This window comes from Lutra lutra, chromosome 9 (assembly GCF_902655055.1).
Source record: "Lutra lutra chromosome 9, mLutLut1.2, whole genome shotgun sequence".
Lineage (NCBI taxonomy): Eukaryota > Metazoa > Chordata > Mammalia > Carnivora > Mustelidae > Lutra > Lutra lutra.
Genome location: NC_062286.1, coordinates 45,538,008 through 45,562,842, shown reverse-complemented (window position 1 = coordinate 45,562,842; position 24,835 = coordinate 45,538,008). Strand labels below are relative to the sequence as shown.

Here is a 24,835-nt window from a genome sequence, read left to right as displayed (position 1 = left end):
TTAACTTAATCTCCATCTCATACACACACATAAATACACGGATGGGTAGATGGATGGAAAGATAGGTAGATAGACATACAGAAACATTGATATATATGCACATATACAAATATTTTTTGGCCACCTTTACTTATTATTATAGCTTACTAAGCAACCTCTATACACTCATGATTCCTAGCTCCCTAAAATGAAGCTTCTCCTTTCTCCTTGTATTTTCAAAGGCCTACTCTGTGGGCATTTCTCTGCAGATGTTTTGCAGATAAACCTTGTTAATTCAGAAAAAAAAATCATCTTTCTGATTTCTTCTTGAATATCTAGAAACCTGGCAAGTGCCAACCACAGAGCAGGTACTGAATAAATGCATGCTGAATGAATAAAAAAGATGAATGAAATGATATATAATTCTTTATACACTGTGCACAAATGCACATTTACAGATATCATCATATAACCCACCCTGCCAACTAAGGCAGTGTGGACAGGATTGTCACTCTTCTCTATCTAGTCCCCAAACTTCCCTTACCCTTGAGGTTGCATGCCACCCTGTTGGGACACTTAGTTTATTTGTAAGGTTTACAATAACCTTATTTCACTTACTTTAATAATGTACGTTTGAGTTGGAAAGAGAGAAGGCTGTCAGAGACTGCTGTGACCTTAGTGACAGGCTATGGATCACAGAAGTAAAGAAAGCTTTGATTAGCACATTTTGGCAATTTGGGCTTTTTTTTTTTAATTTAAGATTTTGAGTTACTTTAAATCAATTTTGTTCATTACCTATTGCTGGATCCTGCTGAACTAATATATTTTTGTTGGGGGTGTTTTATTACAATTGGTACATTGATGTTGATTTAGATGTCGTTTCTCCCCTGAACCTTCTTAATACAGAAACCAGAATGATGGTGACATGGGTGCCTCTTGTCAGTTCAGTCAAGAAGACTCATGGTTATAATCACGCTTAACAAACTGCCATTTCTCTGTGATGACTGGAAAATCAATGGCAGTTCAGCAATTAAAGCAGAGTGCCATTCACATCTTAGAATCTGATCATTCTGTTTTTTCATCCTCAAACCAGTGAAGACAGTTTTCTCCATATTATATTTTAAAATATATTTTAATTGAGCTTTAACTTTATAGCAGATTTAAAAGCAAAAATTTAAAATTATTTAAATTAAATAAATTATTAAAATAAATCTAAAAATTATTTTTTATCAGATTCATAATACCGATTACTTGGAACCTTGTTTGTTTGGCTTCTAATCTTGAAATGTGTGCTAGAGTTTTCTATCCTTAATCTACTTTTCTCATTAGGAGGATTGTTCTTGTGTTTTGTTTAGCGAAGGACTTCTTTAGAAAAGTGAAGTTGGTTTGTTATTTTACAGTGTAGCGATTTAAGCATAGTTTATTTTTCTGTAGCATGTAAGATGCAAATTATATAATGTGCCTTTTTATACTTCCCATTTGCTTTTCTTTGTGTTTATCCTTAAGCTGATATGAAATCAGTAATGCATGTGTTATTTAATTGTACTAATGACAATTTTGAAATGTCTCAAAATTGAAACTAGAAACTTAAAGATATATTTGAACATAAACATAGTATCAAGTTATCCAAGCTGGTTTAGAAAGGCTTCTATTATATGGACTAAATCAAGGACAATAATTTGTGAAGTTTTGAAACCCTATGAAAAACAGAATGTTTCTAAAGAAGTATACCACGGTAGTAAATTGCAGCGAATCTGATATCAGAGTCCAGAGATCCAGCTGCTGGTGTGGACTCTGCCCTTAGTGCTCTGTGTGACCTTGAGCAAGCCATGTTAAGTTTCTTGAGACCTGGCTTCTTCCCTCTGAAATTGAAGATTTGGGCTCCACAAACGAGCTTATTATATTCACTATCTTTCAAATATCTGTAGTAACTTAGATCCTGAAGTAGATTAGAGTGACTAGTTATCAATTATTATCTTTCTTACTAATTGTTTTCACAACTTGCCAAAACCCAGGTTTATCCCCTCCAAAGCTGATTGGCAACACCTTTCATGCTTACACTATTAATTTGCTTAAAAGGTCGTGTACAAACAAATTATCCTGACTTGAATGCCTAGTTAGTAGGTATTTAACATTTGGAAAACTGGGGAGTTGTTTGTTCATTTATTTATGTTAGTTCTTTTCATAATCTGAATGCAGCATTAGTTCTTGGGCAAGGGCTGATGAATGTTTGTTTTGACATTTCCCTTCTCTTTAGAGGACATTTTTTTTTTTTCCCCTTAAGATCTATCCTACTGAGGAGGGAGTTATATTTTTAGGTGTGGTTCAGAAGAACAAAGACCAAGTAGTTGAAAAAATAATTTAAATAATTAGAGTGGTCTCAAATTGGTTGTCTTCTTAGGAATGTAGGGGGATGTAGGGCGTAGTAAGGGACGTAGAGGAGTCTCTAAATTAGAGGTCACACCTGGATTTTGCTTCTGCTAAGATTTAGGCTATATCATGTCCTCTCAGGTTTTCTCAAATTCTGATATTTGGACAGTAAATCCCTCCCTCTACCTCTTCAGTCTACAGTTCCTTGTATAGCATCTTAATTAGCAAGAAGAAACAGAAATGTCCTCTACATTTGCATGTTGAAATGTGGAGCCTCCTGGCATTTTTTATGATCATGCTATCTCTGCTGTCCAGTCTAGATGCCACTTAGGGGTTCTTTCTTTCCTTATTACACTGAAGGTTTTTGAAGTCACAGTTCAACTACCAAGTCCTATATCAGTCTATTGACATTTCAGAGGGTTTTGATTTGTGGTCCTGGTTGTAGGAGAATAAAGACACAGATCGATAGAAACATTTATTGACTTAAGAATATAAATAAGTCTGCAAATATGCTTTTTATACAGATACTTGCATTACATATACAGGGCTATTGAGATTTTGGTCTTACACAAAAAAATAATTTATTAGCTGCTTATTTGCTTTACACACCAACTTACAAGAGGTCTTCTTTATATATTGGCTATAGTATACTTATTTCAGAAGGAAATATACTGTATAGTGAAATTTACATGTTCATCCTTTCTTTTCCCTTTGTTTTCTAAAAATATCTAGTGACATTGGGGTCGGTACTGAGCCTTCATATTCCCTTTTTCTCTTAAGCTTAACACATCACTGTTTAATGTTTCCAAGTTTATGGTCTTTCACTGCATTTGAGCCCAAGACAATAATCACATTTTTGTGGAACATGGCTCTTACTGTATTTAACAGGTCCTTGCAAAGGTCTTATCTGTGAAGTGTGCCATGTTGTAGCATGATAATCTTTCTGGCTACAACAATACAAAATTACCCTATACCCTCTCCTCCCAACCCAGGAAAAGGCTACAGCTGAAATAATTAAAATCCATACGCTTAATGATCTGTGCCTTCTGCAGGGCGGTACATTACTGTCTCTAACGATGTTTAATAGCTCATAACATTCAATACACTTAATCATCAATTACTGGCATTTGTAGTACTTTTGCATACAGAACATATCTTGATAGGGGGAAGACTGCATTGGAACAGACTCAACTATCCACGTTGGAAAATAAAAGACACTGGGGTAGACCGAATGCGGATGCACGGTTGGTTGTCTTTGGAGCTGCTCAAGCGGCTGAGGCAGGACTGTACCAAGGCCATGTGGTTGTCTCGGACTTTGTTAGATGAGGAGGAAGTTTCAGTTTTCTTGTGGCACACTGCATTCTGTTGGTCTCCCAACCATTCTGGGGTTATCCCTGATTGGAATGTCAGGTAACTGGGAGGCTGGCCCCACCCAGCCACCTGACCTCCCACCGGTCAATTGCTACTTTGTTTTTGTGTCTTTATATGTAAGGTGATAGTGACGGGCTAGAGGAGCCTGAAGAGGTCCTACCCAGATCAGAAATCCTCCAGTCTCACAGTCACTTCAGGGACAATGGAACCATCAGCCTTCTGTCATTTTCCATGTAATTTCCTGTTTGCTCATTGTTGCTTGGAAAAACAAAGAAAGATAAAGAGCCCAAAGAGTCCACTACCTTTGGTGGAATGATAAAGAAAAAAGCAGAATTCTCATTTTATAATAATCACACTGTTTTGATGTAGTTTGCATAGTACCTACTTTTAATATATATATAAAAATATTATTTATAAACCATGTTGATTACTTTGTTTATTTAATATTACAACCAACTGTATATTGATATACATTATATTATATATAATACTATATGCATGTAATGTATAATATAACACATATGCATGTATTGAATTTAATATTGTGATTAATTATATATTAATTATTAATATACTGTATAAATATATATGATTATACCATGCATAATTATACTTAGATGCATATAAGGCTTTGTTTGCATATTTAGGCCAAAGGTTATTTTGCTTCTGGTAACAGAAGGACTTGAACTGTGTGCCAGCACTTCTGTAGATGCTCAGTCCTGGAAGTGACAGGATCTGCAGGAGGTAGCTTATTTTAATACAGAGTTTGCTTGAGAAAATACATGATTTCATCATCTCTGAGCCTCAGAGAAAAATTCTGATTGCCGACCTTTCCTCCTAATCATGAATTTGAGTCATAACCACCCTGGGGTGAAATGCACACATTGCTCTTTCAAGTTCTTCATTGTTTCCGAAAAAGTTTTAGGACTTTTTCTGAGTTGATAGCAAATGCTTATGTGGGCAAAACAAAAGAGGAGGAGCAAAGGTGTTGCAACTTCCACTATCACCTGCCTTTCTCAAATGTTATGGCTTCTCTGCTGCTGGCTGAACTCACAAGACCAACTTAAAAAAAAAAAGTGGAAGAAAATATAAGAAAATATTCATGTCACTGATAAATTTATAGCATTTAGGATTTCATCCTTTCTTCTTGCTTCAGCAGCAGTTGGATATGTTTTATATATTTATTTAAAGATTTATTTATTTATTTATTTATTTGAGAGAGAGACACACACACACACACAGACACAGAAAAGTGGGTATGCCAGCTGAGGGAGCGGGAGGGAGAGAGAGAACCTCAAGCAGACTCCTCGCTAAGCACAGAGCCCAATGTGGGGCTTGATCTCAGGACCCTGAGATCATGACCTGAGCCAATGTCAAGAGGCAGATGCTTAACCAGTTGAGGCACCCAGGTGTCCCAGGATATTTCTTAAAACATAAAGTGCCATGCCTACCATCCTTTGCTCTTCCCAACATTCATTGAGTGACTCTACCCTGTCAAATATAGGTTAAGTGCTAGGAATAAAGACAGCAATATGCTACAATTATGGTTCGTACCCTGACTAAGCTTAAAGTCTTGGCAAAGCGTTGAAGACTCAAATGTATGCAACATAGCCACTCATAAATCAGCTCTAAGAAGAGACAGTGGGGAGTGGTAGAGCCTGGAAATAATGGGAGAAATGTCTTTGTTTGTTCTTCTTTCCCCGTTTCCCTCCATTCTTTCTTCCTTATTTCTTAATAATACTCTGCTAACTAAATAAAATAGTGTGCTAATCTTCAACTCCTAATACAGATCCAGATGTAAATATGTAAACAAATAATTTTAATACAGTAAGTAGAATCTTAAAAGTTGTTTCTAAATCCCAGCTGTTAATAGTACAGACCCTAGAGCCAGGGTGGCTTTGAATGCTGTCTCCACCATTCACCAGCTGTTTGACCTTCAGCAAGTAATCTTCCTTTGCTCTCTTCAGTTCCCTCAGGTATAAATGGTGACAATGCAAGTATTTAACTTCATCAGGTTTTCTTGAGCAGTAATTGAGTCATGATGTAGAAAGCTCTTCAAACAAAAACTTGGCACACCATGAGCTCTAAATAAAAGAGACTGTTCTTAGTAGGAAAGAGATAAGACAGCACATGTTAAGATATTAAGTCTGAGTAGACACACGCTGATAGAATCTTAAAATGGAAGGAATCCTGAGTCACCTTATGGGCACCATCTACTTGCTGCTGGAATAAACCCAGAAGAGACTGTTCCTCAGTGTTTACTCGTGCAGCTTGTTCAACTCATCCTTTGCTGTACCCTGGTCAGCTCTGAATAATTTTATCAAGGTGGTGCTCACCTTTGTCTTCCAAAAAGGAGCCAAGAGGGCACTGGGTGGCTCAGTTGGTTAAAGTGTCTACCTTCTGCCCAGGTCATGATCCCAGAGTCCTGGGATTGAGCCTCCCTGCTCAGCAGGGAGTCTGGTTCTCCCTCTGCTCCTCCCCCTGCTCATGCTCTCTCTCTCTCTCAAATAAATAAATAAAACCTAAAAACAAAAACAAGAAAAAAACAAATAAACAAACAAACAAAAAGGAGCCAAGACGCATAGCATAGTATAATGTGTCAAGATCTCCTCTGGTAACATTGTAACTTTCATGGTGTTCTCTGCATTGACCATTTCTGGTGTTTTTATTTGTTCATTTGTTTTGTATGTTTGTTTCTTAAATTGGAAGATCTAATTGGCTTTATTAAGCAATTCATGAATTGGGCAACATCCCATTTAGCAAATAGAGAAATGCTCCTCACATTGACCATTCATTTGGCATTTCATTTGCTTTATCTCAAATGAAGATATATATTTCCCACTAGGCTTCAGAAATGAGCTAACCACAGCAATAAATTGTTTTTAAGCATTGCATTGCTTTACAGATTCTACAACATAATCAAAAGCATAAAACATTCAGATGTGAGCTGTCCACTCAGTTATCATTTAAAAATTCTGTTGTATCTATTCCTTTACTGTCCTGTGTGTGGCTCAATGGGGATGTACAGTTTGGGGAACAGAACTAGCCAAGAGTTTGTGAAGCAGTGGTCACGTATTAGACCTCACTAATTTTTCTTCTCTTAAAATATATTGCATTTTCTGCATTGCTGTAGAGGATCCATTTCTCAGGATCGTCCAAGATTTGTATCTTGAGGAAAATATGTGTGACAAGGGTTCTGAGGCAGCCTAAGCTATTGGGAAAAGGGAACAAATCATAGCTAAGAGGGTTAGAAATTTTTGCTCTTTATCTCTCGTCTTCTCTAGGACCTCTACAATGGGAAAGTATCAAAAACATGAGCTATCAATATGTGCCACATACCTTAAACAATTAGACAAAGAAAAACACTGAGATACTGTGGACTCTGAGAAACAAACTGAGGGTTTTGGAGGGGTGGGGGTGGGGGGATGGGTGAACCTGGTGGTGGGTATTAAGGAGGGCATGTATTGCATGGAGCACTGGTGTGGTGCATAAACAATGAATTTTGGAACAGTGAAAAAAGTAAAATAAAATAAAAATCAAAAAAAGAAAAATATTCAATTGATGGAAAATTTATATCAGTAAACAAAAGAGAATGATGTGCAGTTTTAGATATTACATATCATAACTGGTAGTTAAACATTATAGGCATAGAGAACTTTCTGGAAGACAGCTTAACACTCTCTGAACCTAGCTTTCAATCATACCCTTTTCCCCTGCTTCTCACAGTTTTCCCATAGTTCATTTATCAAGTATTTAAAGAGAGCTTCTATTGCATGCAGGCTCTCCCTTCAAAGGATGCAGCACATGGTATTCATGCTATTTTGGTTCATAATCTGCTTCTAAAATGACTTTTCTACTCCTGAGACTCTATCCTCTGCATGTTATCCCTCTCTTCTATGTATTATTACCATCCTGCATTATTCTGCATTTGAGTTGATGTTACCTCAAGGTTATGCACAATTGTCTGTCCATCTCCAGTGCCACCACGGTAGTCTAAGAACCAGAACAAGCACCAGTTCGAAAGCCAAGCACTGGAACTGTTAGGGAGGTGATTTTATGCCTTAAAACAATAAATATTTTGGGGTGCCTGGGTGGCTCAGTTGGTTAAGCGACTGCCTTCAGCTCAGGTCATGATCCTGGAGTCCCGGAATCGAGTCCTGCATCGGGCTCCCTGCTCAGCAGAGAGTCTGCTTCTCCCTCTGACCCTCTCCCATCTCATGCTCTCTCTCACTCACTCTCTATCAAGTAAATAAATTTTAAAAAAATTTTTAAACATATTTTTATTGGGGAGATGTTTTCTTGCTTCTAAATTGTGTATGCAGAAGTGGAATCAGCCAATAAAAAGCACTTCCAAACCTTTAACCAGGAGTTCATGAGCTGTTCTTGTCATGGAGAGGACCACAACGATGGGGTAGCAGTAATATTAATGACAGTAATGAGTAAGCCCCCATTATGGGTAAAGCCTTGTGCTGGTTGCTTTGACTGCATCACCTCTAAATTTTAACCCTAATGACTGTCCCCAAGGCTGCTCTCATTATTTTGGCCCCTGTTTTGCAGTAGAGGTGACTAAAACACCAAGGTTGAAAAATCATCAAGTCTAATTTTTGGCAATGGTTGGCATTGAGTCAGGGTAATGTTCCTAGATCTTTGTGATTTTAAAGATTACTTATCTTTTATTCTATGACTTAATATCTCTCTATATAGCTTTTAGAACAATACTTACATAATAAACCTTTATATAGAAGCACTGTGTGTGCATATTAATTGCTATTATTTCCCTTTGGTCACTTATTTGGAGAGACTAATTTTTCTTTTTTCCAGCAGGTTGTAAGTGGCTTGAGGGGACCAAAGACTTTACTATAGACACCCTGCACTGAGCTTTAGTTTTATATCAAGTAATTGAGAGTGAACACAATGGTATATATGAAAGAAACAGGCAGGTCTGTTATCCCTTCTTCATTGATCCCTTCCATCTCCTACACATGCATGCTGTTTCTTAGCTAAATATTTTAGTCTTACAGAAAAAGCAGTTCCCTGGGAAAAATAGCCAGTTTTATCCTGATAAACTTGCTTATCATTGCACAATATAGATTTCCACTTTAATTCAGTAATCTTAAAACTATAGGGATATAAAATGCATTAACATTGTAGCTGACTTTAGATTGCTTTTCCTTTAAAATCTTTAACAATGTGAAATCATTTGTACCTGCTTAAAATGAGTTTTTAGTTGTAATTTAAATTGAATTAAATCATCTTCTATTTATCTTAGAATAATCTCAGAATTTAGCACGAGATTTCCATTTGCAGAGTTACATTTACTAATGTGGGTCTCTCTCCTCTCCGTCTCTATCCTGTCCCCCTTCCCTCCCCACCTCACGGACATCTCCAGAGTTCCTTCCTGGGGTGCCTATGTGGGGGCCCCAGTTTGGAGAGCTCCACCTGACAACTCTGTTCTGCTCTGTGTTACTCCTAGCTTTGAAGCAGTATTGCTGACCGAATGGCCAGCACATGGATTAAGTGGCCTTCTTATATACTGACCTTCTGTATAAAAACCTGACCTTGAACATTAGTTTGATTAGGCATGGTTCCTCCACATGCTGAGGGGTGCAGCTCCGCTCACCTCCCAGGGCCCTTTGTTTACAGAGTAGCCCAACGTGAGTGATCTACTGTTACTGTGGCTCATATACCAATTTAACTTGCAGAATTTGGGATCAACCATGTGGCTCCCTAGATGTATATGCAGAATAAATTTCCCCTTTCCTTGAATAAGTAGATTTATTCCAGCAGCAACTGTTCCACCCGTTAATACCATATGCAGATATGTCCATTTTTAGCTGTAGTGACCTTCTCAATAGTTCATTAGATTCACCCATTATTGTGAATGTTCCTTCCCGCCGTACTTTGCAGAGAATGAGATTGTCTTCTCCCCACAGTATGGATATCTGCCAATGAGTCCTTTCTTTTCAGGGTTTGGAGGTTGTGGAGGAAATTTATATAATCCTGTAGCAAGGGTGGGACCCCTGAATTAAATATGTATTTCCTAATTGCCAGCCTCCACCTTTAAAGTCTATTTAGCCCTGAAGGGCCAGACATCTTGGAAATTCACCTTTGTGCCAGGACAGTAATGAATTGTTACATTTCTCCCATGCCATTATGTATCAGGCTCTTTGCCTGTGTCTAGGCATTGGGACTAAGCTGGTCCGCTATATAATATGCTTATTGTAGATGGTAGTTTCTTTTAAAAGTCCACAGCGAAGTGTATTTCCTGACACACCCTCATTTTCCAAGCATGAAAGGCTTTAAATAACTATAACATTGAGTGAATTACATCAATTCCAACATGCTTGTGAAATGATTAAGAGGTACTATTTTTTTTTCTCTTGTATCTTCAGATAAATTACAGGATGCACAGGGTTTCAGTGATACAGTTGACTTTATTTAAATGAGCTGGGTTTTGATTAACAGATGAGAAATAATCATTCCTATAAATAGAATATTAAACAAATTGTTTTACCCTAAATTAAATAATCGGTCATATTAACTCTATTCTTCAAGTTTACTGACAAAGCTTTTATTGCCTCTGTGGATGCTTTGCTATGTGAAGCTTCATTATGCTGCTTCCCAGGCCTTTCCACCCCAGGTGATACCCAGTTCATGGATAGGGAACGTGTGTCATCCTAACCGGCAATCCCCTTTGCTTCCAACTCCTGGGTCCCTTTATACAAATACTTGGCATTCACCAGCCACTCCACCTTCTCTCCAGTCTCTACCTCTGATCAGTCCCTAAATCTGGTCTTTCTCTAATATAGATCTCATTAATATTCCTTTCCTCTCTGTATCCCATTTCTATTTTCCTGGACCATCCAGACCCTCGTTATTGCTCCTCAGGCTCTAATGCACTCGCGCTAATAATCAGTGTCTCTGCCCTCAGCTTGTCTACTTCAGTTTATTTTATGTAATATAGCAAAAAAAAAAAATCTATTAATGTCACTTCCCTCCCTACTGAGGACCCGGTTTGGATCTCTTTCTCAGCTTCCCAAACACTGCCACCTCTCCTCTACACCCCCTACCTCACTGTAGTTCGTCACAGTACCCTGCGCCAGCGTTCAGAGCCTCACACAGTGTTCACGCTGCCAAGCGTGCTCTTCCCGCTGCCGTCTTTCTGGTGAACACCTCTTCGTTATTCAAAGGCCATCAAAGTTGACGGCTTCTCCCAGCCTCACACTAAATAAGTAAATCACTTCCCTTTCTTTGTCTACATTCTTTTTTTTTTCTACATTCTTAATCATATGTGTATTGTGGTATGTAGTTATATATATTACGAGTATGTACTTACATCATGTCTCTTTATTAGATTGTGAACCCCTAGAGACCAGGGGTCCGCAGTCACCTTTGTAATTTCAGAGCTTAATAATATCTATCGTAGTACGGGTTTGTTGAATTGGTTCAATTCTCCCATAAATGTTCTCTATATTAGAGAATAGCTTCTTAGCAGAGTATTAAAAGACTGCATTTGGGGTATGTCTGTAGTCTGTTATCGTCTGATTAGTTGAATTAAGAGCACAGTGTTAATGAGGCCAGGGTTTTAGTTTCATTCCTCTGTGGAGCAGTTAACATTGTACCTCAACTGTCAGTAAGCTCACCTGGCTGCCTAGTAAATCCCACTGGTTCCAAGGGAAATGGAAAGTGAGAATGATTAAGGTCAGGGCAGATTCATCACAACTATTAGACAAATTGAATTGAATGCATTCCTTATTGATGTTTAAAGAACAATTTCACACCTCCACGGGAAATGAACACCTTATTTTGTCCACAGCCCCTGTCCAATGTGCACTGATGCATTGGACTTGAAAGGGGGGCAGTGATGGAGGTGGCAGGAGGACCTCCTGTTTGTGGCGGGTTTTGCGGTAGGAACAACAATCACCCATCTGCAGATCTTTATGACTGTTAGCCCCGGAGCTTCCCGTCTACCCACCCACCTCTCCATCTTTGTCTTATAGGTGAGACAATGCGCATCGCCTCTTCAGAGTTTGCTGATGACCCGTGCTCATCGGTGAAGCGTGGCACCATGGTGCGGGCGGCGAGGGCTTTGCTCTCAGCTGTAACTCGCCTACTCATCCTGGCAGACATGGCGGATGTCATGAGACTTTTGTCTCATCTGAAAATTGTACGTATGTGGAACTTATCAAAACTTGCCTTATGGGGGTGGCAATCCTGACTATGTAACCTGGAGCTTGGAACCGCACTAATGATCTCTCACTGCTCAGCAGCCCGCTTACTCACCAAAGCAGTATACCCCCCAATTTTTCTAATAATAAAATTATAGTCAATAATATACTCAAAAAGTTATAGAGGATTCACTTGAGTTTGGATCCCCCCACCTTACTTCTTGGAGAGCAAAACAATATATTCTTTTTTTTTTTTTTTTTTTAAAGATTTTATTTATTTATTTGACAGAGAGAGATCACAAGTAGACGGAGAGGCAGGCAGAGAGAGAGAGGGAAGCAGGCTTCTTGCTGAGCAGAGAGCCCGATGTGGGACTCGATCCCAGGACCCTGAGATCATGACCTGAGCTGAAGGCAGCGGCTTAACCCACTGAGCCACCCAGGCGCCCAAAAACAATATATTCTTTTAGGCTGCAGAGGCTGAGCATGCTTTATCTGCCTGGGCCCTATCTTGAGATTCAGATTAGTAATTCAGAGGACGTCAGCTCTTCCGGGGTAGCTGGCCAAATGATATGGACTTTGAACATATCTTGGTCTGGCAATAAAGAGCCATATATACACATCTCATGGCTAAGGTCAATCTGATTGCACCAAGCCTGGCATTTAATGTAACTGGGCACTTCGTGTTCCAGTAACCCATAAACTCCTATTATACGTGCCTCACTTGTCATGTTCTTGGTTTCTTTCAGCATTTTTGTTTCCTAATGGAACTGGAACCCTACCCTGGTCACAAATTTTACCGGACCAGGGGCCAAGGCAACCTTTGCAGTCCCTGACAACTTGGCCTTTCTCTACTTTTCTAGTTGCTGGCTGGCATCTGTTTGCAACCAGGATAGTTCAGTCCTCTGAATTAAGATGTTGTAACTCAAAAGCTTAGGCATATGGCTTCTGCCTAGAGAGTTTCTACTCCACGCCCTCAGTGAATTTCATTCCTAGACAATTGGCACCAACCTTGGACTGATCTCAGGGTCCTTAGATGATGGGATGTGAACCATGGGTTTTCTTTTTTGGGGAAATCAACCTATTGCTGGTTTAGTTCCCCCTAGCTGTGGCCATACTGGCTTATTTTCCCTATTATCCAATCCTCAGGTCTTTGTCAGTGAAATGAACAGTAGGAGGGCAGGTGAGATAAGGAAATGAGTAATGACAGCCCACTCTCACCTCACCTTCCATCTCAGATTTGTTCTGTAGGGGAGTTCATTAAAGAAATTTCCAAAACAACAGGTGGTCCTCTGTTGAAAAGGCTTGGGTAGCATCTTGCCTGAGCTGACCACAATAAAAAAGCCACGATTCTCAGTTATGTATAAACTCCTTGATATAATTAAATGTCTCCAATTCCAACACATCCAGCATGAGTTCCATGGTCATAAGCCACAAAGCAAGGTACAACTCTTTCTGTTTCTGTAAGGGCACCTGAGGAGCCAAGAGTCACAAAGCAGAACCTGCTTGGGAGTTTCCTCTCAGATTTTTCTGAGAACAGGCCTGTAAAAGCCAGGAAAGGCTTTGCAGTTTGGATGAGGTGAGCAGTATGAGGAGAGACTTTGCTTATTTCAGAGGCTCTCAAGAGACAGTGTAACGTTACGATTTGCTATAGTATTGACATGTATATGACAGTATAATGTTTTGATTCCAGGATTTAGCTACAGAAAAAAGATTAACTTTAATATTGGTTTGCCAACTGTGTTGTCATCTACCACATAACCTCCTTACATACAAGATACTTTATGTGTTCATATGGGGCTAATGGCAGTAGAGCCCTCAGAGCTGTGAGAGATTTAAAATGGTTGCAATTCGTATGCAGCGTTTCTCACAGAGTGTGGTGCAAAGTAAGCATGTGGTAAATGGCAGCCATGTTCCTGTTTTCAGATCCCTGGAACCCCTTGCATACTGCAGTGGTGGCTGTCATTCCTGAGGTTCCAAGTGTGCTATATGCTTCTTTTAAGCAACAAATTACTTTGTTCTGAAGTGTGTGGCAGAAAAAGTTTTGTTATCTTTCCCTTACAGGTTGCTGAGTGTTCAAAGGCCGCATTTTCAGAAAGATCTTCCCCCAGATGGACAATCTTTCTTTCCCAGGGGAGAACAGGACTGAACCTAAAGAAATTAACTTTACATCCCATATGTTGTTCTCTGCCACGGAAGGACCCATTCAGCCATTCCTAGGGATTGATGACAGGCTGAATATTCTCCCTGAGCTGCCCACATGCAGAGAGGGCTCCTCATGCATCCAGGAGGCCATGTGATATACAGCCCCGGTTCCCACCTGTAATCCTGCCTTTCTACTCACTTGTTTTGACCACTGCTGTCTACCGATCATATCACTGCCGCCTGTCATCCTGCAGAGTCAACTGTATTCTCTTCCCGGCACAGCAGATTCAGGGAAGTTAAAAAAAAAAAAAGAAAGAAAGAAAAAGAAAAAAGAGTTTAGCACAAAATCACGGAAAGGTCAACCCAGCAATATTAAGTAGTCCTGTCAGACTGTCAGTAGTAAAATTAAAAATGATTGTAGACTAAATAACACATTTGTTCTACTTAGAGCGCAGCCTCTGCGGAGAGCAGCTGCGGTGGGATGTCGCTCTCTTGTGGAACGAGTAGGAACTGCAGGGCTGGGGCGGCCGCTGAAGTCAGGCTGTGGCCCGTCTCACACTGTGGGTTCAGGTCAGTCAGGGCTTCCTATCATGGGGCTGTTGCCCACCCCACCACACTCCCCCCACTGTGGAAAAAAAAAACAAAAACCCACAGTGTCTCAACAATTCATTACAAATGAACATGGTATATAATTCTGCTTTAGCTTTTCCTTCTTTTCCTTCATGAACAAGCAAGTGTCATCTGCAGTCATCTGTTTGTGTGTTTTTAACTCAGATGAAGGAAGTACCTTCATGTGTTTGAATAGAGTAGGTTAGAGATGGTCATGTACACCTTTTTTAAGGTTTTTTTCCAGATAAAAGATGAGTTTCCTTACCACAAACATAAGTAAGAAAAAAGAATGACAGGTGATTTTCCATAAAGGTAGTTTGCTCCTTTTTCTTTTGGTCCACACACTTGAGTAATACCCTCCAGGAATGTGTGGATTCCTGCCATGGTAACCTTTTTTATCTTTAAGCATTATGCATTTTACTTTTTATCTCTTAGGCCATATGCCAAATTTTTATTGCTCTTCTCTCCAGATAATGATTTTTTTTCTTGTTTCTGAATACCTTACAGGAACACAGATGGAATTGCCTAATCAGAAACTTATATTCATGTTTTTCCATCAATAATTCACTGAGTAGATGAAGGATAGCCAGTTTATTCTCCTAAAATACCCGCTTTCATTCTCTGCCCTGCACCCCATAAGTAATTGTCAGCAAATCAAGTAGTCATAAGCAAGTGTAATTCACACTAGAAAGACGAGTAAAGAATTAAGATATCTGGGGAGACCAGGTGAATTGGCAGAGTAGACGTCTTTGCATCCACTACCTTAAAATTATGTTCGGGAACTTAGTTCACATGACTGCGAAAGAGCAATCTTTTCACATGACATACAAATATTCTAGTTGCCCATGTGAAGTTCCTTGTTTTGTTAAGCAAGTATTCATGTGGGCTTTAATGTTGAGCTCTTTTTTAAGCATGTTAAGGATTCTCATGGCTGCGAAAGATTTTTGCCACTGTAGTTGTTTTAAATTCAGGACAGAATGACAGTTTTGGAGTGACCTATAGTTCAAAGCTGGGTTGTCCCCCAGGTGGAAATTTAATGTTCCTGAGCAGAGCTAAAGTAATCATTTGCACATCAGACATCATTAAAAAAATACTGAATTATAATCAGTTTTCTCGTTGAAGTTGCTGGTGAGTGATTCCCTAGCCAGTCATCTGATATATCCTGCAATCAGTTGACATTGTCAGTATGTTAGGTTGATATGTGGCATTTTCGACTTTTCAAGGAATCCTGCATTGCAATCGATGATCATGAAGAGGGATATTTATTTTTCCTAGACTCTGAATTAATGTAATCAGAATGTATTGTCAATTCTAAGCATTGATGATGATATTACGCAAACTCATCTTGACATGTATGTGTTAGAGAAAACAACCCCCCTTTTTTCTGTCTTCAGGCTAGGTCCTGGAATAATGATGTTCTTCATTATCTCAGATTTCTCTCTAGAAAGTGCAGTGGCAAAATAGAAAAACAACAACTCCTTCATCAGTTTCCCAAAGAAGTCAGATTACCTTCATAGCCATCAGGGGCCAGATCTAATGCCGTTGTCCCCTTGTTCGGGAAGCGTTGATGAGGCAGACTTTGATATTACCTGTGCTTTTTGTGACATTAGCCTAAAATAGTGTCGAGTGTCCTCAGTTACAAATTATTTCTCAATAGGTGCCTGTTTAGTCCTACAGCTCTAATGTAGCTCTGGTGTTTGAAAAACAACAGTTATTTGATGTAAAATAGCCTTGTCTCTGATTACAAAGGTAGAAATTATTGCACAAGTTCTCAGCATATCTTTTTTTTTTTAAGTTAAAGATTTATTTGTTTGAGAAAAACAGAGTGTGCAGGGAGAGAAACAGCAAGAGAGAAATCCTCAAACAGACTCCCCACTGAGCATGGAGGGCTCCATCCCAAGGCCTGAGATCATGACATGAGCCGAAATCAAGAGTCAGACACTTAACCAACTGAGCTACTCTAGTGCCCCTTAGCATATCTTTTCCGTCAGAGCTATCGTAGAAAACTTCATGCAGCTGGGTTGTTTGGATTTTATTTATGTATTCAGTTATCCTTTCAGGAAGTACTTATTGGAGGCCCAGTTTATACAAGATACTGTGCTTAGATAACTTCAAAGGTGACTAAGTCTCAGCCCTGCCTTCACAACTATAGGTTACTGGGGGAGATATTAAGAAAGAAAGCACTGAATGCTGGGAAAATGTGCATATGACTGTGGGATCTCACCTAGAATAAAAATATAATAAATGGATGTTCTCCACTTTAAATAACAGAAACCCAATTCAATGTGGTATTTTTAAAAGGGAATATATTGGCTCACCAAACGAAGAAGTCTAGAGGAAATTAGCTTTAGGCCAGGTTTGATCGAGGCACAAAAATGTGACAAGAACCAGGTTTCTATCTCCTTTCCTTCTTGAAGGGCATTCTTCTCTATAGGCCCTTGTCTCACGGTCTCAAAATAGCTGCTAACTATTCTCAAATTTACATGCTTCTAGACTAAAGATAGCCAGAAAGAGTAAATTCTCTTCCCTAATAGCTCAAATAAATGCTCCACAGTCTTGTTAGTCCTTTTGGCTTATGAGTTAGGGGCTTACCTCTGGGTTAATTATTTAGAGGGGAAATGGGATGTGCTGGTCAGCACTTAATTTTTAAATTTGGTCAGCACTTACTCCTTTCCCTCACCATCTCCCAAGCCATGGATAGAATTAGTTCAACCAAATTATAGTGTTGGTCATTTCACGATAATATGAGGAAGGGTGACATGGCTGGGAGAAGGAGGTCTCAGGATTGGGTCTCATTAAACTGAATGAGATTTAATTTCTTGAGAATCAATTTCTTGGATCAGACCGGTCAAGTTGGGGTTCACAAGCCCAAGCCTAAGCTAGGGTCTCTGAGTTGAGGGTGACTGGAAAGAAGTTGGTCCCTCAGAAGAGTTGAGGAATGTATTATTCTGTGCAATAATTAGATTGAAACTGCACAGTGATTTCAGCAGGGAGAGTTTAATATGGAAAACTGTTAACTCCAGTAGCAGATTAGAGTCATAAGAGACTGGGTAGCAAGAAGACAGTTCTAAGGACATAGGGATGACAAATATAAGGAGAAGCTGCTACCCCAAGGACTGAGATAGAGTACTTCAGGGAGACCACCCCCACCACCCTAAGCCAGGGCCAAGATCAGATCTTCCTACTTTATGATAGGTCACTGAGGTGCCACACAAGCTAATGGAACTTGCTGGAAATCTGCCCTTAGGGTGTCAAGAAAAAATGCTCACCAAGAGCTTTCTCACTGGGGGCATTCCACATAGCATCATCCAAGGGGGACCAAGCTAAGGGAAGCTGCTGGCCACCTGGTGTTGGAGGGGCTACTTCTGCTGCAGAACCTTTGGAGAGAGCATACCAGAATCAAGGAACAAAATCTTTCTTCCTTGGTCGCCACCCAGCACTCTCTAGTAACAAGGCTTGACATCAGGCCAAATGGGGAAGGAATAATAGTTCAAAGACCTAGCCGTGTTTCGGCAGAGCAGGCCAATGTGTGGCTTTGGATTTGAAAACCAGCTCAGGGAAAGAGAGTTTACTGAATGCAAAAGAGGTGCTCATGCCTTAAGTAAGGAGATGGATTCAGGTCAGACAGCAGACATTAACTACAGAGAGCTTCACAAACCAAGGGAAAGAACAAAGGCATGAGAGCAAGAGAAAGGACTTGGGGTGTCGTCAGTAACATAATTGATTCTGTCTTGTTGCAGCATGGAGAGCAGGGTGGGGAGAGGCACTGATAGAGCTGAACAGGGAGACACATGTGCCTCAGAGACCATGATGATTTGTTTGGACTCTACATGTGGATTATGGGGAATCATCGAGTACTTCTAAGCATCAGAATCAGATTTGTGATTTAGATAAATAATTTTGGTAGTGATGTGAAAAAAAGAATTAAAAGAGGGGTGAGTCTCAGCAAGGAGAAAGATGAAGAGACCATTGAGATTATCCAGGCCATTGACTGAAAGGAAGGCTGGGTGACGGCAATGCCAGTGTGTATTGTGAAAGGGAGATCAATTTTAAAGATATTAAAGAGATCAAATGGCTAGAACCCAGAGGCTGATCAGATGGGACAAAGCTCTTAGTGAATATTCATAATCAGATGGGATGGTCAGTATAATCCAAACCCTTTATAAACCTATCTTTTTCTGGGAAACTGAGGCATAAGAAAGAACTGGAGAGTTGAAAGCATGAACTCTGGAGCAAACTGCCTTAGTTCAGACCCAGGTTCCCACACTCACTTGCTGGGAGTCCTTTCGGGAAGCTTGTGCAACTACGTTGACCTGAGTCTCTCCTCCGTAAAGTAAAAGTAGGAAAAAATTTCAACTGCAAAGGGCTGTTTTCTGGGACAAAATTAGGTGTATGTAAGCCATTTAGAACAGTGTCTGGTACATCTCCTAAGTGCTCGGTGACACTGACTGGTGTCATTTTTCTTGCACTAAAAATAACTTTGGAAATCTAAGCTGTATTACTGTTGTGCTTCATAAACCATGACACTTTAAGAATACGTGACACTAGCATTTAATCATTCTTGCTTTCTGATGAAATCATCTTCTTGTTAACAAGAAAACAAAATTGAATCAGGAGGGGCAGCTTATCAAGGAAGAGAATATTTAATCAAGAAGGCCAGCTTTAGGAGGCAGAGACATAAAATGTAATGATGCTGGGATCACCGTGGTCAAACCAAAGTAAAGTCATAAGATGCAGAATCTTACATCCATTTATGTATTTACTTAGCCAACTACTATTTCCAAGATATTTAAAAAAAATATATATGTATATATATATTTTTTTTAAGTAGGCTCCATGACCAGTGTGGAGCCTAATGTGGGATTTGAACTCAATACCCTGAGACCAAGACCTGACCTGGGATCAAGGATCAGAGGGTGCTTAACTGACTGAGCCAGGTGGCCCCAAGATAATATTTTTAATTTAGCCATAAAACCAGATCCTAACAAAAGAGTTATATATGACTTATTAAATAGTTTCATCAATGTCACTTAAAATCCAATCAATTCACTATCCATAGTAGGACCCTGGAATGCGGTCAATCTGTCCCAGTGGAACTTAGGATCGTTACGCCAATGATTTATAAGCCTGGTATGGACAGTAAATGTCGGTTGGAGAATCAGATCGCACAGTCCAGGAGGGGAGGGATCAGACTCTCAGTTCAGTACTCCCCCCATCCCCATATGCCTGCTTAACTAGTATTGAATGACTGAATGACTTCAGACTACTTTTTGCATATGGAAGTAAATAAGTGAAATTCCAATCAGGAAAATTGGAGACTGATTTAAAGAGTTGATCTCAAATGATTTGATACAGCTGTAGACTGGCAGGCAGGCCTGCTTTAAGGATGGGGGTAGAGGCTATTTTGAACAAGCTCTGGAAGACCAAGATTTTAAGAGTTTTAAGTGACAAGCTCTGAAAATAATATCTAAATCCACTAATGAGGGAAGAAATTTTAATATCTTTTCTAGGTGTTTGAGTCTTTTCAGCTGCACAAGCTACCAATAATAAGGACAGGAATATGTGGTTGAGCAAAGGGTTCTCCCTTTGGTGTTCCTAAGCCCAGCCTGCTGTGGGAGGAGATCAGCTGGCTGCCATGTCCGGGACTGCCACACGTTTATAATGAGGGAAACTATGGCAGCTGCCTCTAAGGACTCCTGCTATGAGATCACTGAAAACAACTTCCCAATCCAGAACATGGAGTCTCCACAGCTCCCACTTAAAACCCTTCCCCAGGAGCACCTCTTTCCTCAGAGCCCTTGCCAGCAGCTGCCGTGTCTCCTTCACCGTGTTACTTCCCCTCTTCCCAAGGGCCCAGTCTGCAGACATTCCTTTCTTCAAACTTAGTGGGGGAAATATTTTTCCCTTAGCTGGATGCTATGCGGCAGGTCAGTACCCCTGTTTAAGGAGCTCCTCATTTTTGCCAGGTACTCTGTTTGCTATTTTGCTATTTCTTTTTCTTTTCTTTCCTTCATATACAGTATGCCTGATTTATTTGGGAAAAGAGAGGAAGTCTTTGGCTTCCATTTCTGTAACATACTTTGATCTAGTCAAGTTCCTGGGTTCTTTGTGTGTTGAGACTGACTTTTTATATATTTATAACTTAGCGCATTTAAAATTCATGAGCGTGAGAGGTTTTGTTTTCAACTTTTTGTACTTATTGTTTAAATGATCTCTTAGTAACATGTTGGGTCTGTTTTTAAAAGTTCCATCTGAGAGTCTGTATCCTAATTAGAGCATTTAGCCCATTTATATTTATTTGATAATTAGACTTAAGTTGGCTATCTTCATATTTTCCATGGATATACCTTCTTATCTTCCACCGTTCTTAAAACAACCTTGTGTAATATGTCAACATTATTACTTTCATTTTATTAATGAAGACGCTGAGGGTCCAAAAGGTTAAGGGGCTTACCTGGATCACAAGGCAGACAAATGACCTAGCTGGGGTTCAAATACAGGGCAGCGTGACCTGCAGCTCCTCACACATACTGACTTATTTCTGACCCTGTGGGGACCAGGGAGGAGGAGAAAGTTTTTGGAAATGCTGTCCCAGGCTCTTCTGTAGAAGAACTGCTTTTAACGTGTTTGTTTGGCTTATAGGGAGTCCCCTTCCTTTAACCCCGACACCCAGAAAGAAAATATTCTTGGCTCTGTTCAAAAATAAAAACTTGATTTTTTAATTCATTTTGACTTCTCAGAAGTGCCTGGTCACTCCCTTTCCTTTTTTTTTTTTTTTTTTTTGCTCTCTTCATGTCCCTTCAGCAATCTCCCCTTTTGTCTCCCCCCACACACATACCCCTTCAACTTTAGTTCCATTTCTTCCATTTTTGGGGGGACCTTGGACTGATGCTGAACCATGTTTCTTTGTGAGACTTTTCCACTAGGTGACCTCTCCAATACTTCTAGATTAAAACTCCCAAGTAGGATAAGTCTACCTTGACACAGACAGACCCCATTATTGGTGTTTCTTTTGGAAAAAACTTGGCTGAATTCAAAACATAAATTCAAACCAGTGACTGGATTCTTCAAAGACCACTAAAATGTTAGGTGTAACACAACAAAATAACTACCAAATTGGTCTGATTAATAATTGGTAAGAAGACTTTCTTATACATATTAGAAAACAAATCCAAGATTTAGCTCCTTCCGAGATAATTATTTTGCTCTTCCCCGGAACCAGTTTTTATGTCCTCAGGAAAGATTTACAGCTCAAATAAGCAGCAGGAACAAATTAGCTACCAAGAGCTGTCCTCTCCGTGATGCTGTTGATAGCCATGTTAAGATAATTATAAATCTATTAGAAAGTGAGACATCACTGATTTGTTGTTTTAAAGGTTTGAGGTATGAGATTCTAATTAAACTATGAAAATGCTTTATATGGCCCATTCCATACCATAAAATGTGACTTGATTTGAGTCTCAAAAAAAAAAAAAATCCTTAAAACAGTCCTTTTTTCAGTGATACTTGTTGCTTTCCTTTGAGCATTATTAGAGCCTGTCTAAGAATTGGAAAAGAAAGGACCAACACTGAGAAGTTTAATTATTTTATATTTTCACAATTAAGAAAAAAAGATGGAGAATTTCCATACAAGATGTGAATGGAAACTTAATTTTATGTGGAGTGTAGATTATCATCATTCTAAATTTCCATTGTTTGCTACAACTCTTTCCTTAATAATGGGTTAGCTTGTTTAGTAAATTGAATGACATTATCATATCTATGGAGTAAAAGGTTTGATGACACCTATTATCACTGGTTTATTTTATTTTTTTTAAAAGATTTTATTTATTTATTTGACAGAGATCACAAGTAGCCAGAGAGGCAGGCAGAGAGAGAGGAAGGGAAGCAGGCTCCCTGCTGAGCAGAGAGCCCGATGCGGGACTCGATCCCAGGACCCTGGGATCATGACCTGAGCCGAAGGCAGCGGCCTAACCCACTGAGCCACCCAGGCGCCCTTATCACTGGTTTATATACACTATTCTCTCCCTCCACTCAGTGAAATTCGATAAGGATATTGTATTAGCTACCTTTGTGATTGTGTCAAGCTCAAACAAAGGTATATCTCCATAGCTCAGAACTATGTTCATCTCTGGCTTTTTCTAGCCATTTTAGTGGTCCTTCATATTTCTGTGTTGTCAAAATGAACTCCCTGTATGTTGTCTTTTGATTTGCTCCAGACTACAAAAGCTAATCAGAATTCTGCAGTAGACCCTGCATTTTCTGCATTTCACATTTCTGAGCTGCTGTTCTTTTTCCATTTCTTCTATCAATAGCCTGCATTAGTGAAGGCCTCTTTACTAGGCTCCCTTTTTATATAGAAGAACTTTTGATTTTCCAAACACGTATCTGTCTTGTGCCTTGCTTGCTCAGAATTTTATTTTTGGTTATTTACTCTGATAAAATTTTTCCTATAATAATGTAGTGTAACTGACAATGATGTAGTTGGTTACTTATTAATATTTTAATTTTCATTTTAATTGAGACCACAGGCATTATGGTATGACCAGTTGTGGAAATCTTCACCCCATACTAAAGTTAAAATCATTCTGGAGAGGAGATTTTAGTATCTCCCAAATCCTCAGATCGTTTATAAAAGATTGCTTAGTGAAATTCATAATTCAAGTCCAGGACCTCCCTGGGAAAGTTCCGGGACACGGTTGGCAGGAATTTGGAAGCAGGACACATCATTAGGAAAGTGTGCGTGTTGTCCCTCTGCCCACCCCCATTCTACCCCAGCTTCACCTGAACAAAACTTCAAATGCACTTGCTTCTCCAGACTCAGCAGCTCCTCTTTCTATGGATGGCAGGGTGTAAACTCAGCTTACAGTTACAGCCCCCTTAGTTCCAGCTTCAGAAGTGTTGATGAGAACTGTGGGTGCAGATCCAAGTGCGCTCAAGCTTGCAGGAGTTCCTTCAGTTTTTGTTAACGCACTTCCTCCTTTGAAGGTTTCTAGAGTTTGTTTTCAAATTGTCTATTTTCTTCTTAGGTCTGCTTTTCTGTAAGTTTCTGCTTAAAGTTAGAAGTCTATATTCCTTTGCGCACGCGTGCTCACGCCCTCGCATACACGCACTCCGCGTTGGGGGAGGGGCAAAGGCAGAGGGAAAAGCAGGCTTCCTGCTGAACAGGGAGCCTGATTCAGGACTCCATCGGACGACCCTGGGATCATGACCTGAGCCCAAGGCAGGTGCTTAGCCAACTGAGCCATCCAGGCATCCCTGAAGTCTGTAATCCTTATCAGAATCATAACCCAGTAAAATACAGTCAGTATAGTTCTAATGCTCCAAGCCTTCTGCAATTAACTCTCAGATACAAAATATTTGGTGTATTGTGAACAAATATTCTTGTTTTAAATGCTTATTAGGGGTACTTTTCTTCTATTTTACTTCAGTGTTAATTGTTGATTTAAAAAAAAAAAAATGACCATTTCTAACGTGTTTAATATATCCCTTCTTTCCATTTATAAATATTGTTTCTTATTACCTCAGGTGGAAGAGGCCCTGGAAGCTGTCAAGAATGCTACAAATGAGCAAGATCTTGCAAACCGCTTTAAAGAGTTTGGGAAAGAAATGGTGAAACTTAACTATGTAGCAGCAAGAAGACAACAGGTGGGAGAAGTTTTTTTGGAAATGCTAGGGGAGACAATGAGTGTCTAAGTAACCTCCTAGCTTGATATGCTTGACCAACAGATCAGCCTCATCTGGTGGTGATCAAGTTCCAAACGCCCCCAGAACCTGTGATCCACAGGGGCTGCCTCCTACAATGGGCCAGTTTTCATACCACTGTGGGCCCTGGGGGAACTCTCTCACCCTTGCCTACCTAGAGTAGGTCACAGGCCTTCTGCTTGACTGGTGGTAACCATTCTAAGCTTTTTTCTAGTATAGAAAAAGCTCCCCAGTTGAAATATCAAACTTTGGTGTGGTGTTATAGATGCCGTCTGGACACTACTCCTTTACTTGCCCTCACTTTGTATTTCCTAGCCCTAAAGACACCACCATGCATATACAGAGCCAGAATGTGCAGCATGTTGAAACCTTTCTGAAAGACAGGAAGACAATGTAAAGAAAATCAAGGAAAGGCAGAGAGAAAGAGAAAGGGGCGGGGTATGGGATAACACAGGTGAGTTACTTTGATGTAGGTCGCTCACAGGAGATAT

The 24,835-nt window shown here is 39.7% G+C and overlaps 1 protein-coding gene across 6 annotated transcripts in view; it reads left to right on the top strand.

Moving 5' to 3' along the window:
* CTNNA2 (catenin alpha 2) overlaps positions 1–24,835 on the top strand; it is a 1,136,606-nt gene that overhangs the window by 337,146 nt on the left and 774,625 nt on the right. For all 6 annotated transcript variants that reach the window (XR_007130146.1, XM_047745913.1, XM_047745910.1 and 3 more), the window contains exons 4-5: positions 11,721–11,887; positions 24,168–24,287. Coding sequence is in view for 5 of the 6 variants with exons in the window: in XM_047745913.1 (XP_047601869.1) it covers positions 11,721–11,887; positions 24,168–24,287 (287 nt within the window). In the remaining variant the exon portion in view is untranslated. The remainder of the gene's footprint in view (positions 1–11,720; positions 11,888–24,167; positions 24,288–24,835) is intronic.